Source organism: Thunnus thynnus, chromosome 10, assembly GCF_963924715.1.
Source record: "Thunnus thynnus chromosome 10, fThuThy2.1, whole genome shotgun sequence".
Lineage (NCBI taxonomy): Eukaryota > Metazoa > Chordata > Actinopteri > Scombriformes > Scombridae > Thunnus > Thunnus thynnus.
This window is the reverse complement of record NC_089526.1, coordinates 23,682,871-23,699,586: the sequence shown is the minus strand read 5'-3', so window position 1 is coordinate 23,699,586 and position 16,716 is coordinate 23,682,871. Positions and strand designations below refer to the sequence as shown.

Below are 16,716 nucleotides of genomic sequence, written 5' to 3'. Positions count from 1 at the left end.
CACAATTGAGTTGACTGCTGTGTTTGCTTGGTACACCATCTGCCACTCTGCGCTTGAATCTAACACATTACATGTTGATTTATTGCTCCATATCTTCACATTCCCATTGATTTTTATGTGTCTGTCAAAAAATCGAATGAAAAACAATTTAAATCCTCTAACTTCAACTTCACTATATATATATGTAACCTTTTATTGTATAATGTCTCTGTCGCTGACAATATGTAGCAGCCATTGTCATGATATTGTCATCCCATACTCACAGTGTGCTGAGTGAAAGAACCAACAACTAGTAGTTTGCACGAGGCTTTTCCAAGACACGTCTCGCAGTATTTGCAAAATTTAACAAATGCTGATGCCAGTTCTTTTTAAACAAATCATGTTGGCATGCATGCCATTCTAGCAAATAATAGATAACAATATGTGTACATGTCTTAAGACACAGTAGCTTCTGCATAGTATGAGTAGTTGCAGTAGTTACCTGTATGTAAGAGTTCCAGGAGGACATGGATGGTCAGTTAATGTACCACATTGTTTAATGCTGATTCCCTTGAGATGAGATGGTGTCTCATTTAAAGATAAAATGGAATTAGAAATGCTGTAGTTCGTCACGTTTTCTGGATTGTATTTAAACAATTGTATTTAGAGCTGTACTGCTTTGCATTTTTGTACACTAAGGTACAGAGGTCTCTATTTGTAGTATAGCCAAACCACCATATGAATACATTTTAAGCTTCAGTTTGCTCTTAGGGTAACTGTAGCTTCCTGTCCTTATCATGGTACCATGGATTGTAAAACCCATCTCAGAAAGTAACAGCACTGAGGTGTCTAAAACTGTTTTAAGCCTCTCATGATTCATTTTTTTTAAATCCCTGCACCTAAAGTTTGAGGCAAAGCAGTGTAAGCCACAACTGTGCTTACTGGATAGACTTGTGTTTGTTGCCTGGCAACGTTGGCTTATTAAACAAGTACTGGGGGCTCAATTATTTCAATAACAAACTCTTACCAGATAGATGGCTCTATGTACGGCACATTAGATCTTGTCAAGTGAGCCAATTTTATGTATATCTTAAAGCAATACAATATGGTAAAACGCTGCAGGGAAGAGGAACCTGTGTAGTGTATGAAGTACATGGAAGTTTTTTCGGGTTGGCAGCCCCAGTGTATTACTGTGAGAGAAAATGATATAGAATTGAAATTAAAAAATGCTGGTAGCAATGACTTACAAATTTCACACATTTTCTTTTGAATCTATGCTGGCTCTATGACAAACATTCCCACTGGCATCAGTAGAAGCAGAGGCTCCTGCCTGACAACAGAACTGGATCTAAAGCATGAAACCGAAGCAGTCATGTGAATTGATGTCACTGCACCAACTGAAGACCCCATTCTGAGCTCCATCATATCATCAGTGAGAGTCATAATTCTCCTGCCTAATACGAGTGCCACACTGAACCATGGTTTTCATCACAAATGCTAAATCGAGTCTGTTAATGGCGTAGAAAAGCACTCAAGTTTCTCTTATTCGTTAGGAAAGTGTGGACATGATGTCTTGACAGCACAAACAGCTTCTTGAACACTGATGGCACAAACACAATAAATTATAAAAAAAAAATAAAAACAAAATAAAAAAAACTGTAAATTGAAATTGGCTATAAAATGGCCGACTGACTCACGTCCACCCGGTGCTGTGAAGTGTGATGTAGCAGGTCAGGGAATTCCCCTCCCTTAATGTGAAAAGAAACTTTCTTTATATTTCTGCCAGCGTGGTCTGTAAAACATATACATTCATATATTTTCTTTTCAAAGTATCATTTCTATGAGACTAAAAGTGCAAATTCAGCCTACACATTTCTCTTTTGTTTTGATCTTTTAGTGTTGACTCATGTACAGTAGGAAGCAGCTCTGTAGCTCTTTTTTTGATTTTCTACAGTATACGCCCGTTGCAGAGCACACAATAAAAGAAGATGGCACAGCGATTGAAAATGAATACAAATGTATGACTACTTTGAAAAAGGAAAAAACAAAAACGACTGATCGGGTAAATCGTCAGACAAATACGTACAGAAAAATATTGATCATGTCTCTCAAACTGTCAATTAATGGTAGCGAAGAAATATTGCTATATTGATATTGAATTGCTAATTTATTTTCTTCGGTTGCTATTTGTTGCCTTCATAATGAATACAGTACTGTGTTTCTATAAATGTTGATTCTCTGCCATGCCGCGTACAGATGATGCTACTCTGTTCATATTTCCATATTTATTTTTCTTTGATTCCAGTATTTTCTTTGATGTTGAGAAAATGTAATGGGAAATTTTCTTGACCTCGGCACTCACACAGAGCTTTTGGTGTATTGTGCGAAGCGCGTTGTTATTTAAGTAAATCTCTGACTTTGACTCTCTGTAGATCATATACAGTATGGCTGTTATCCTTGAGCCAAAGGCTGTTCTAGTTCAGCCAGTTTAAACTTTCACAGTGAGTCACCAGCAGGAATGTTCACACTGCTTTGTGTTACATTCCTTCCTTTTTTTTTCTTGATATATGTCCGATTGTTTCCAGTGACCTTTTTATTTTGAGCAGTTGTTCGCATTAACCTTTTATATGCGTCATGTTTCTTCACTAGTGGCCCTGAAGTCAAAATGTCTGTTCGCAGCAGAAAAGGAAAGAAAGAAAAAAGGACTGTATTCCAGAAATGCCACTCTACAGGAAATGAAGGGAATCCTTTGAGTTTATACACATGAAGTCACACACATAAACATACACAGACTTACACACATGCACACGTTTTTCCATACAAAATTAGCTGTCTTGCCTACTGAGTATTATTATTTGATAGATTGATATCAGGGGAGCTTGGTGACAACAGCAGACTCACCAACTCAGTCCTTAGGTGCATTATCATTCTCACTGAAATGTAATTTTTTCAGGACTAGTTTTTTTTTTTTTTCAATGTAATTTCTACTGTCACAGTGGAATATTCCTTCCTTCCCTTCCCTCCTCTCACATTTTCTCTTTAATTCTGCCTTCCATTCCCTCCTATACCTCTTATTTCCACGATTTGCTGCCTCCACTGACCTTTTATCTCCTTTTTCACCTCTTTCCTCGACTACTCTCTCTCCCCTCTCCTCTTTTCACTCTCTCTATTGTGCCACTTCCCTCTCTTTGTCCTCTTACACTGACTTGCTCTTAACCTCTTTCTCTCCCTCCCAGTCCAATGTCCAGCCCATGAAGTGCGTTTTGACTCAACGGGCGTAATCTTGAGTCCCGGCTACCCTGAAAACTACCCTAACCTCCAGATGTGCTCATGGCTGATCAACGTGGAGAAGGGTTACAACATCACTCTGCACTTTGAACTCTTCCAGACAGAAAAGGAGTTTGACATATTGGAAATATTTGATGGTGGGTTCACTGGGGTTTTGGTCTTTGTGTTCTGTGGTAAAAAAAATTAGTAAGCATGTACAAAAACATGTACAAAAACTTGATATTTTAGTCTTGTGTTATGAATTTTAGTGCTTCTCAGCAAACCATTTGTTCTCTCTTATTGTGTTTTGCTGCAACATTTCAGCATTTGTTCATGTTCTGAATGTGATATTTTAGAGCTGAGAGTCTAATTTTCACTTCAAATGATGTGGAAAACCATATAACTATAACCATATGATGCCATAATTATATAGCATTTAGAAATGATGCTGATATTTGGTCTGATGCTCTTATTAGCATATATGTGATTAATGCTATGTGTTCCAACAAACGGACGATGCATATGTCTTACTGTGAATGCTTGTTTTTAATGTGGATCTTTTGCGTATGTCTCCGCGTTCAGGCCCCAACATCTACAGCCAGAACCTGGCATCACTCAGCGGTGACATAGAGACACCCTTCAGCCTGACCACCACGGGCCACCAGCTCCTGCTGCGCTGGTCCTCTGACCACGGCACCAACCGCAGAGGTTTCCACATCAGATACGTGGGTGAGTATCAAAGTATGTATCCAGCTTATAATCATTTTCTCTTTTTATTAGTGCTATTCGAATATATTTTGTATCTTAAACTGTAGAAAAGTGATAAAAGTCATGGGTTTACAATATGTGCATTTATATTTCATGCAACATGTAGAGAGACTTTTAATTGAACAGATAATAACACTTAATAGGGGCACATATTGATTGAACCTTCTCTGTTGCAGCTACTGTGTATTACTGTGAATACAATGTGACCCCATGATTTTTATCACAGTATGCTCTGATTGTTCGGGAGTATCATTTATTGAGTTCTTAATACCAGTTCATTTACAAAAAGACTCGGAATTTCCACAGAAATGATAATGGCTCACAATAGGAGATGTTTTCACACGCACGAACCATAACGCAAGAAGAAAGTTACAGGAAGGCTTGCATGCTGTTTTGCACTCCTTAATTTCAAAAGGTTTTAAATTCTTAATTGGATCTTTAATAAAGCAAGTGGTGCTAAGCAAGAGTAGCACAGGGAATCTTATTCCATTTGAAATGCATCAATAATAATGAAAAAAAAGCACAAAAGACATTCATTTTTCATGTTGTCTCTCCATTATATTTAATACACGAGAGTGCTACTGTGAAAGCAAGTTGGTGTGATGAATTTTGTAAAGAAAACTCCTCCTTGACTTGATTGACTTGAACACGAACTGACTTAAACTGCAGTATGTGTCTTTCCGTCTTAAATCCCTGCTATCTCACGGTCATGCTGATTTGAAGGAGTGTTTGAAAGAATTCGTGAAGCACACAGCCCTCCCCTGGATTTCTCTGTCCCATTGGCTATTCGGCGCTCATATTCTGGAAATCAAATTGACCTTTTTTGTGTTCGATGGGCTGAAAGATGAGTGAAACGAAGGCTATGGAACAAATAACTGCAGGATGCACCCATATTGCATGTGTTAAAACAAATTGAATATGTGTGTGCCTATAGGCCAGAGAGGAATAGTAATAATGTGATTTTGAGGACTTCCTTTGCTGTGTGGCACACGGCCCGAGCGCTAAATAGATGTGACACTCCTCAGGCATTTTCCCTCATTATCTTTCTGCATTTAAAAGGGAGCCTTACTGGGACTAGAAATGCTCACCTGAGTCTTTCTCTAGAGGAGCTATGTTAATGCCTCTTATCCTGTCCTTTTCACTGCTTCCTTTCCCCCTTTCACTGTTAATATCTACTTATCTGTTCTCTATCCCCCTTTCCTTGAAATCGTTCTCATCTTGTCTCCTGTTCCTCTTGCCCTGCCATTCCTGTCCCCTGTTCCTTTTTTCACCCACCTATTTGTCCATCTATTGTAGCAATGTACTGCAGTACCCCAGACTCCCCACAGCACGGCTTTGTAGTCAGCCAGACCGGGGGTCATCTTAACAGCATGGTGCGCTGGGCCTGCGACAGGGGGTACAAGTTGATCGGAAAGGGCACAGCTGTGTGCAAGAAGACCACCTACGGCTACTACGCCTGGGATGCTCCAGTTCCCGCGTGTCAAGGTGAGCTCATTGGCCCTGGCAGCCCTTTATTTCCAACTTCAGCCCAGCTCTTTCCGTGTTCTTCTGGTCACTGCCTCTGCACCCCTCTGCTCAGTAGGCAGACCGACAGGTGCTTAAGGCTCCCGTGTGTCTCAGCCCAAGCCCTTTTCCTGTGTTGTTAGCAGCTGAACTGAATCCAGCCTGATTGAGAGCCAGTACTCTGTCAGGTGGAAAGGAAACAGAAATCAATCCACCCTTCTTCTGTCAATTTCCACTTCTTCAAATTACTTTGGCTAACTCGCCATTAGCATGCAGTGTCTGCTGCTGTTGGGTTTCACGTAACTAATTGGGTTCTTTGATGTGCACATGTGAATGTGTGCATTTACATGTGCATGATTGCATGCGCTAGCACACACACACTCACACACAGCAGCAAATAGCAACAGATGGTGTGCTCAGTTGCGTTTTATCATGATGCAGTGAAATCAAAATGTATGTCATGTACTTTAACATGATTTAAAAACACTTCACACCTGCGATTGATTCCGTCAGTTTGATAATTGCACACAGCTTTTCCAAAGCACATAAACCAAACCATGTCTGCAAATGAACTAATATATTCATACAGATGCTGTCCATCTGGTATCTGCTAGAGGGTCGAGATTACATTACAGAATGTTCAGCTTTTCATTCCCTCCAATCCGTATCGTATGATATGTTGAGAATGTATAGTATATGAATGTACCGGTGTTGCGCATTCATCTCAGAGAAAGAACACTGACCTAAAATGATGTTTCAGGTCCACTGCCTTTCTAAACTTTGATAGTCTTAAAGAATTTACTCTGTCAAACTTTCCATCTTAGGTTTAGAAATTTTTAGTGCTTGTGATTTGGACTGTGACTTAGCAGTATTCACAAATGAATGTTGATTGATTCTCTCATGGGGTGGTGAAGGGCAATGTAATGGCTGCAGGCCATGTTGGCAGATTCATACCTTTGATGTTTCACAGTGTGCAGCTACCATTGCTGCTCCATTTTATGATGTGCGTGTTTGCATAACTGTTCCCATTTAGTGTAGCCCAGCAGATGTTGGTTTCCCTGCTCTGTTCGCTCCCTCTGACTTGGCTCTGATGATAAACACCTTGAAACCTACTATCTTAAGGTTTCTGTCTGGTTTAAGCTCTGAGGCCAGGGTAACCCAGATTCACGCCGTGTAGGGGCAAGGACGCAGCGCTGTGTGGGAGTTTTTCTATGTGTGAGTGTTTCATACTTTGTATGAAGGAGAGGATGCTGCTGAAGTTATGCAGTTACATTATTGGTTGCGCTAGTCACTTTGATCATTATCATTAAAAGGAAGTCACGAGTGTGTTTTCATGTTCATCTGCTGACAAATGGAAAGGATATAAAATCCAAAATATCAACTATTTCTGCAAGTATCATTAATTGTAAAGTAACTTTGTATGAAAACATTCTAAAACTTTGTCAGATTTATGGAGGACTTTCATTTTGATTAGATATCTCTCTGCAGTGTGTTAGACCTCCTCCACATTGAGGTGGCTGGATGCCTTTTTCCTCAAGGGACCAGTCCTCTATGTAATATTTCCATGGATTTCTCTAGCTAGTGAGATTTCAAGAACACTTTAATTGATTCAGTAGCCCTAAAATGTGCACAGCAATTGACTTGATAGAGTATTGACAAGATAAAAGCGGTCCCACATAATTATTATAAATGCGTTAGGTGGGTGTAAATATCTTTGTTTTCCTAAAATGTTGACTGGTGGTTGTAGGCGTACTGTTTTGCATTTTAGGAAATGTAGCACTTTTGCAGTGAGTGATTTGACTTGTCATAACAGAAAAAGCACAAGTGCATCTTATTTTATTAATGATGGCTCAGCTCCATTAAGTGTCCCAGTAAGCCATTCCAGTCAGCTGGCATGCAAAATACCAGGGCTGTGGAACTCACTCACCAATGCAATCATTATTAATGTCATTAATTACACTTGTGCTTCTCCTGCTGTGACATGTTAAAATATTTTCCATGAATAAGGTTTATTTTCAGAAATCTCCAGGGCTGTTTAGTGACAATGTAGCACAGTTATTTCTTTTTTGGATTTTAACACTTTTTTAATTAAAACCATTTGACAAGAAAATGAAGAAAACAAATAGCTGCTTGCATAAACTGAAAAAATAACACATTACATTTCTTGTGGACCACAAAGGGGGTTGCACTTTGAACACTGGTGGCAGTACACACACAAATGTATTTAGCACTGGCTCACAAAAATGTGACTGTATGTGACCGTTTACCATGTCTGTGTTTACCAGGCGTCTCTCTGCAGATCTCTCTAGTGTGTGTCTTGTGCTGCGCTTAAGCATGTGTGTCAACAATCGTCCTCTTGCCGCCTGCAGCTGTGTCATGCGGTGTGCCCAGTGCGCCAGTGAACGGAGGTGTGCTCGCTGCTGATTACTCCGTCGGCACACGGGTGACCTACTTCTGCAACAGCGGCTACCGGCTCTCCTCCAAAGAGTTGACGACCACAGTCTGCCAGCCAGACGGCACCTGGAGCAACCACAACAAGATACCTCGATGCATCGGTGAGTAGAGGATGCTGCAGGAGGAGGCGGAGGGCTGAAGAGGAGGTGCGACGGTGATTTAGAGAAATGGGGTAACCGCAAGAACCATTGCATCGTTAGGAGAGAGTTATGGAGACGACACTGATTTCATAAATTCGACAGCTGTATTCCAAACAGGAAGTTTGAGAAATCCTCTGGAGACGTTGTGGAGTATCAAACGCTTTTAACAAAACACAAAACGCTTTTTTCTGTAACAGAAAGTGAAATACAGATCGCAGTCCCAACAAAACCACGAATTGTGATTACAGTCTTTCTTTCATGAGAAAAACACTAACCTGTTGGCTAGTGATGATGAAACGGATGAAAGAGAGAATGATGTTAGAGGGGAAATCTGTTGCTCCTGCTGGGGTGACTGTTTTACATGGCAGTGCAACTTTTCCAAGTTTGAAAGTCAATGTCAGGAGTGATTGACAACATTGTTTACTATTGAGACCAATGTTTATTCCCAGCTGTATATGTGTCTCACAGCAAAAAGGGAAATTGAGTTTGTTTTGGAACTCATTTGGTTTCTGAGAATGCCAATTCATAAACAGCTTTGTTGTGGAAGAACATTTGTATAACTGTAGAAAAGTAGTTGTTTACATTTTAACACATGGATTAGTTTATTCTACTGATGGAATTTGTATTTCCACTACACTGTTGGGTTGTTACATATGTTTATGGGTTTTGACTTGGCATTGTCTATACAAGACATAAGAGAAGAAACTGAAACAAAAGTCAATCCATTTGAATAATCCAAAACTAACTATGTCCACTTCCCTCTGTATCCCCTCTTGTTTTTTTTTTTTGGCACAGTCATGATGTGCCCCAGTCTCAGCTCCTTCTCTCTGGATCACGGGAAATGGAGGATAGTCAACGGTTCCCACTATGAGTATGGCACCAAAATAATCTTCACATGCAACCCCGGTTACTACCGTGTTGGCCCTGCCCACATCCAGTGCCTGGCCAACGGGGTGTGGAGCTGGAGAAGTGAAAGGCCTCGGTGTAGAAGTGAGTGACTTGTGACTTGTGTTTGACTCACACAAGTTCATAATCGCAAATCATAGCGAAGTAGACTTTACCAAAGGAAGACTGAACCAAAAGAATGATGTTTGTTATTACGTATATAGCTTGAGTTCCTTCTCACAAACACAATGTATAAGTGTTTCATTAATTTCATAGAATGGAATTGAATAGAAGGGAAGTGAACATAGCTGTCCACCTACATTGAAAAAAATCTATGTCCTGCCTTTCCTCAGGTACACTAGATTCATAGATTGTGACATTATAAGACTGCAAGAATGAAAATTTTATTCACAGCTCACTTAATCAACAGCTCAATGATGTGCTTTTGTACTCTTCACCTATTCGTGTCTCAGCCTATGTTAGATAATGTTTATTGTGGGAATGGGAAATAAAAGCTTTCTATGCTGCCATGGGAACTACTTTTTGAAAAGCAAAAGAGCTGAATAGCCAGTGTAATGGCAAAAGGAGATGCCAGCCCGCATCATGAAAGATGTTGGGACAAAGGAAAACACCATTATTATCCTCCCCATGAAATAGTACAGGTCACTCTTTTATCGCATTAAGGTCAGTAAGATGGGTGTAAATGACTGTGCTCTCCCATTGACTCTGAAGATGTAAGCCAACTTCTGTCTCCTCTTTCTTTCTCTCGTATTCTTTCTCACTCACTCTCCCGGTATCTTGTTCTTTCATTCCCTGCTTCTTCCATCTCCTTCCTCTTCTTTTTACTATCCTCTTCATCTTATTGCAGTCATTTCCTGTGGCGATCTGCCCACTCCTCCTAATGGGAAGAAAATTGGCACCCAAACTACCTTTGGAGCGTCGGCCATTTTCAGCTGTAACCTGGGCTATGTTTTAACTGGATCTACTGTTAGAGAGTGTCTCCTGTCCGGTCTTTGGAGTGGGATGGAGACTCAGTGCCTGGGTAAGCAGGGTCTAAATGTTCTCTTTAACTTCAAAAAAGACTGCCTTGACCTTGGTCAAACACTGCTGACAATCTGTTCAGACAGAGTATGATCTTCTGTGGCTGGGCCAACATGCCCAGAATAGAACCAGATGGGGAAGCAGAGGGTGGCTATAAATGTTTATGGCTAATGACTGTAAAATACTTAGAAAGGTGTACAATTTTTTTGTCTTGGTCCTGCCATCATGTTGATACTCAACACCGCCACTTTATATTTTCCTCGGGGTCTGCTTGAGACCTTGTGGAGATCATAAGGTAAAAATTGTTGTGTAAATGTGCAATCACTTTTGGCAACTGCCTTTAGTGGATTGGAGCAGGATGCTGTACAGCCTCTGAGTCAGTGTGATTCGGTGTTTTCTTAAATGTTAAATGTGAGAGAGCAGCTAGAGAGCCACAGCTGGCCTTGAAACTATGAGACACTTGCCAAGCTGCACCAGCACAATTTCAGCATGTTGTTAACATATATGTATAAACAAGAAAATACGCTACAGCTCAGCTTACCACAGCTCATCACATCTCCGCGCCGTCGAAGAAAATGAGACATATGTAATTACTTGAGCCGCATTCAAACCCACGCAGCAGCAGAATGTGACTGTTTCCCTGGCAGATGCATTAGTCCGTTTATCAACCCTGTGGCACCAGCACTCCAAGCTCAGCTCAAGATTGGTTCAGTTCATTAAAGGAAGGGCACCTCTCTCTTGTTCAGTGATATGGCTGTCAGGGTTGACGTAGGCAGGGACCTCTCAGTATAGTAGCCTACTTCAGCACTATCTTCATAGAATCTGGCTGCTCTCAACTGGAGTGTGATAATAAAATGCTCGGCTGGGTTTCTGGGTGCAGGAGTGAATTAGGGAAATCAGACTCACAGTCAGTGGCAATTTCCCAGGTTTTAAGTGGCAGTGGAAATCTCAGCAAGATTCCTCCTCTCTGAAAGGGATTTATTGTAGCTGAAAGTAATACGATTACGTGCATGAGCGTATTGCACAGATTTTGAGGAGTTCCACATGCGTATCTCTGTCTACTGTAGTTGAGAAAAGCTGAGTTATCACCACGAGTGAAGCTGAAGCCAGTATGAATTTAGAAATAATAATTCAGAGATAATGAGCTGAAAAATGCTCTCTAAATCCAATATGTTTCATGAATACACTAATTTTGTTTGCCAGCATTATAATTCCAAGACCTTTTTAAATTGCCAGTTTCCTCATTTCATTTTATAATACAGTTGTCAAAATGCAAAGTTATTCAAACCTGATAACACAATCAAAATTGTGTTTTTACCCTGCAATTATTGTCCATTAGTGGAACTACAGGCTATTATTCCCAAATGTTATGAAGTTGGACCAAAGTATTTCACCACATGAATGATTGATTGCACCACCAAGTTCCAGGATAGACTGTTTTTGTCATGACCAAATCTCAAAAGGCAATAGACAAAACATGATCTTGTTGAGGAAAAAAGATAAATGTGAAGAAAGCAAGAGGAGACAATAAAACATCTTAACAGTATGTTTTGGTTTTTTTTCCCCCTCGCATCGTCCTACAGCCGGTCACTGTGGCGTTCCCGAGCACATCGTGAACGGGCAGGTGATCGGGGAAAACTTTGGTTATAGAGACACAGTGGTTTACCAGTGCAACCCCGGATTCAGGCTCATTGGTTCCTCAGTGCGGATCTGCCAGCAGGACCACAACTGGTCCGGACAGCTCCCAGTTTGTATCTGTAAGTACTTTAGCACCCCATCTCCCTGGCTGATTGACTGCAAGAGGAATCAGATGTGTGTTTATGTGTGTTTGTGTTTGAGGGAAAGAGAGAGAATTGCTGCGGTCGTGTGCGTTTGTTGTCACACGATTCAGAGAAGTGGTCACTGAATTGATTGAAAGTAAGTTGGACAGAGTATGTGCCTGTTTGTGTGCTGAGAAGAACCACTTGGTTATTTCTGAATTTCTCACTATAGACACTACTTCTCAGATGGAAAAAGAGCTGATGGGAACAATTTTGTTTTCCAGCCCTCAATGTTAATTTGAATACATTTTAAGGAACCCTTTTGAATATGTAAATTTCTATTCACAAGAAACAGCAGTTTGATTTGATTGTATTATTGAAATAAATCAATCAATCAATAAAAATGTGTTTAGCACTCTTAAAAAATGTAACACTGTTAAAAAGCATCTGTCAATTCCCACAGGTTCCTGTTCCTTTCCTTTCAGAACTGCTGAAGTCAATAGTCAATACATGGCCACATAATGTGATTCTCAATCTCCTATTGACTTATTGACACACTGAAATGTGCTGTTCACCCTCTCCTAATCGAGATCATGTCTTGATTCCTAATTCCCCTGCTGTCCTCGAAGGTTAATTATATGGTAATGATATACCTATGATAGGTGTCACTGTATATCACCTACATATCGATCATGTTTATTGAATTTTCTCTCCCTTTTCCTCTCTCTCGGTCTCTCTCTTTTCACACACTCTACCTTTCTCACTCCCCTCCTCTTTTCCCTTCTCTTTGTATTCCTTCGTTGTTGCTGTTCATCTCCTATCCTCCTCTCTACCTCCCTCCTTTCACTCACATCCCTGAATGATGTGTGTCAACTTCAGCTGTCACATGCGGCCACCCAGGTAGCCCTATCTATGGCCGCACCACAGGTGATGGCTTCAACTACAATGACGTGGTGCGCTTCTCCTGCAACAAAGGCTACACCTTGGAGGGGCCCTCTACAGCCCAGTGCCAGGCCAACCGCCAGTGGAGCCAGCAGCCACCGACATGCAGAGGTAGGGTCCAGCTACAGAGTGACTGCTGCAGGGATAAATGATTGGCAGCCAGACTGACTTTAAGTATCAGAAAGAAGCAGATGTATCCTGTCAGTTGAACCAAAAAGCCACTTGTCTCTGCCAGCATGTTTAGGTAAGGCTCAGATCACCGACATTGCCTCAGTTAAGACAGACAGGAATCAAAAGCAAGAAGTAGTACAAGAGTTCGGAACCAGCAGATGCATCATTTTTACTCAATTGTCAAGGCTAAGTAACCATCTGCAATGATTCCTTTCTGAAGAGACTAGCTCTTAGTGTATCACTTCAACTAAATGTGTTTTAATGTTTGATAACAGAAGCCTCTTCTAAGTCTGCTTCTGTGAATCAGGCTAGCCATCAGTGGAGCCAGGTAGCTGCTAATAAGCAGAAGTAGGGTCCAACTAAAGTCTTGGAACAGAATACAGTGGCTTTTGCTGCTGCTTTGTGATGGTTCAGATATCAAAAGCCAGAATGACCACAAGAACTCAGCAGCCAGCAGATGTACTGTGTCATGATCATTCAGAAATCAACAGCCAGTGACCGCCAGCATGCAGAGGCACAGACATAGAAGCAGAATGGATGGAGGTGGTGCTCACACATGTATTAATTTGGATAAGAAAAGTCACTGTCTGTTCTCTTGGTAGAGCATCAGACAGCAGCATCTGGAGTCCTGGCCAAAGAGCAAAAGCAGGGAAATAGCAATAACGAGCTTGAGGCAGAACTTATGGAAACGAGAGAGTAAATGGGAAATTGTTTTTACATTTTTACCGCCAGTTTTTACCAAGAGGCTTGCTGCAGGGTGAGATTACTTTGAAGGCAAGAAAGTGTACAAGTACATTTAGTGGAAGACATCTTATTGGGAGTGTCAGATGGCGGCTGTGTTTTATTGATGTCCAATATTAGTTTGCACAGGTTAGGCTCATTAGCGGTGTGTTTACAATCAGCAGCAATGCAGACATTTCTGTGTGTGACCATAGCAAAGAAATACTTATTTGTTTTGACAATATTTTCCACTGTTTACATTATTGTTAGCAAAATAAAACCGATACAGACAATATCAGCCAGAGGTATTGTGCAGTATGATGGAAATTTTTAATAATTTTAATAATGCTTGGGGAAAAAAGCTTTCCCATATTTGGCTTTGAAAAGGATTCTCACTTGAGACACATATTTATTGGATGTAAAGAATTAATTAATACATTTTGATACATATGATTTTAACTGACTGTAAAATTCAATAAAACATAGTCACAGATCAGGAAATGATCATTAAAACATAAAATGAAAGAAATGAATTTGAGTGATATCCAGTGTAGCTTTAATTAGTTTGCTACAGTACCTCTGGATCTGTTGGGAAGCGAGATTTACCAGATTTTTTCCCATTTAAAAATATCTCTCCTTGGCATTGGTTTTGCTGGCAGTCAAATATGAAGAGACACAGATTTCATTACTGTGAATAGCACCATAGAGACAGACCTGGTAAAAGATCAAAAGAGTTATGTCATGGCTCCCTTTGTCAAAATACGTGTTTGTTCCCTCTCAAATTTCTCACATTAAGCTAGCTTTGTTGCACATTTGCATTATTGATTTAATTTGATGTTGCTCTGAACTTCATTTCACCCTTATATGCTTTCAGCTGTTTGAAAAACCTGGTCAGCAGTGTGATTTTGGAGACTTTAACTGGTCCTAAAAAGGATGCTTGTCAATTTGTGACAACAGATGTGCCTTTGGTTCTTTTATTTTCAAGAGGAAGCATGTGGTGTTATTATTATTGACAATGCTTAATATAGCCTGGACTTACTTTTCTCCCTGTTTTTCGAATAAACAGGAAAAAAGCCTTCATCAGGTCACATCAACAGTTCTATTATTAACTCAGAAGTGAACATGCTGACAGATAGCATTTATGCAAATGAGGATTCAACCATAGAAAAAAAGACTGCACAGCCTTCAGGAAAGAAAAGTCAGATCCTCAGCAATGATACTGGGTGGAGTTAATTAGACAGATTGCCATATGACTGTAATGTGTTGTCTTGGGTTTTTTTTCTTCATGTCATGTTGAAGTAAAAGTATTCTTGACAGATACTGTTAACTTAATACATGCAGTATACATGACTAAAATATATATAATTTAGGCAAAGGTAATAACAGAAACCCATCACACAAATGATCAAAATATAATGACAAAACCTGTTTGGTATCATAATCCAATGGAGGAATCACTGTACGCTATATTTCATCTCCTGCTATACAGTTGTGTGATGTTCAGTATGAACATCTTAGTGAGCCATAGCAACGTTATGGACAGAGATGATTGTACATATTCATAAAATGGTTTTGGGAGACACTGCCAAGAAGTGAATATTCACTTTGGCAAAAGTACATCGATAATTCATTGACATTATCTCTGAAAACCACAATAGATTGATGTATATGAAATGTTGCCAGGAGCAGTTCTGCAAATCATTATTACAATATCACAGTATGATTATTATAAAGAGCATACAGATAATATACTGAATCAATAATAGACATCATAAGACTGCACTCAGCAGGGGAATGATGGAATAGGTCAAGAGACCTTTTTTAGTTCAACAAGTAATCATGTGACTAACAGTAATTTGCTTGAAATTACTATGAAAATGTGTGTCTTGCTTGAAATATCCTTGCAGCTATAAAAATTAATTGGACCACTGTCAGTGCTCTGTTTTCTGTATGCTCCCATTATTATTAAACTAATTGAATAATTCATGATGGCGCAGATGTATGCACAATTGTATTTTTTTTCTTTTTGTCTTTTCCATACAGTGGTGAACTGCACAGATCCAGGTATCCCTGCCAATTCTATCCGTGAGAGTAAGATCGAGCATGGTAACTTTACCTTCGGCAGCGTGGTGTTCTACGACTGTAACCCAGGATATTACTTGTTCGGCTCGTCAGTGCTCACCTGTCAACCAGTGGGCCACTGGGACAAACCTCTACCAGAATGTATTGGTACGTCTAATTTCCTATGACTACTTTCTATGTTACATAAACCATCAATTGGCAAATGTGTTTCAGTCTACTCACTTGATACTATTGTATCATTGCATTTTGTACAAATGATGATGATTGATGATGATTAATGAATAAATACACAGATGCAAAGTAAAAAATCAAGAGAAAAGTTTCACTCTCAATTGACTGTCCACAACCGTGTTTGTATCTTCATTTGCTTTCTAATGGTACAAGTTGCTAAACGCTGTGACTGGGAGCATCTGCATAATGTTCGATACCCCAGTAGCTTATGGCTATGTTGCACTGCACCTAATTGAGAAATGAGGAAACTGTCATAGGACCAGTTGTTCGGGCGATAGCTATAGCCTCAAAACCAAACACTTAAATTAAAACAACAACCATCTATGAACTGTAGGGGTTATCTGAGGTTGTAATGCTGCTGTCAGACACCTGGCTCATTGTGCACTCTGCTTTCATATGAGGCTGACAGCAGTAATGACCTATTTCCAGTGAAATTATCTGAAGTAAACCTCTACATTGTGCACACAGGCTCAGAGAGCATGTCATTTTATGGTAAAGAGATGACACACCGCAATTATTTTATGAAACAGAATCGTAGTTGAAGAGATACACAGGAGTGTCCATCTTAACCTTGTGAAGTCCTAACATTCTGTATCCTCCCCTTGTCCTAAGGGTCACAAATGACCTGCCTTCACTAAAGCCCCAAAATAAAGCAGCTTAATTGAATTTTAAACCCCAAATCTATTTTGCATGAAGAAACAACCTGCCGTTCATCACAATCTTTGTAAATATCTTGGTTTTCCCTCTTCACAGTGCAGACTGTATTTAATCAG

General features: G+C 40.0%; 1 protein-coding gene across 6 annotated transcripts in view; it reads left to right on the top strand.

The window, feature by feature from the left end:
* Positions 1-16,716, top strand: part of LOC137191775 (CUB and sushi domain-containing protein 3-like) — a 234,512-nt gene that overhangs the window by 157,915 nt on the left and 59,881 nt on the right. For 5 of the 6 annotated variants that reach the window (XM_067602161.1, XM_067602159.1, XM_067602158.1 and 2 more), the window contains 9 exons: positions 3,216-3,404; positions 3,829-3,987; positions 5,311-5,499; positions 7,887-8,072; positions 8,907-9,101; positions 9,865-10,038; positions 11,621-11,794; positions 12,677-12,850; positions 15,674-15,859. In XM_067602161.1, the coding sequence (XP_067458262.1) occupies positions 3,216-3,404; positions 3,829-3,987; positions 5,311-5,499; positions 7,887-8,072; positions 8,907-9,101; positions 9,865-10,038; positions 11,621-11,794; positions 12,677-12,850; positions 15,674-15,859 (1,626 nt within the window). The remainder of the gene's footprint in view (positions 1-3,215; positions 3,405-3,828; positions 3,988-5,310; positions 5,500-7,886; positions 8,073-8,906; positions 9,102-9,864; positions 10,039-11,620; positions 11,795-12,676; positions 12,851-15,673; positions 15,860-16,716) is intronic. The other variant, XM_067602160.1, reaches the window with a different exon arrangement.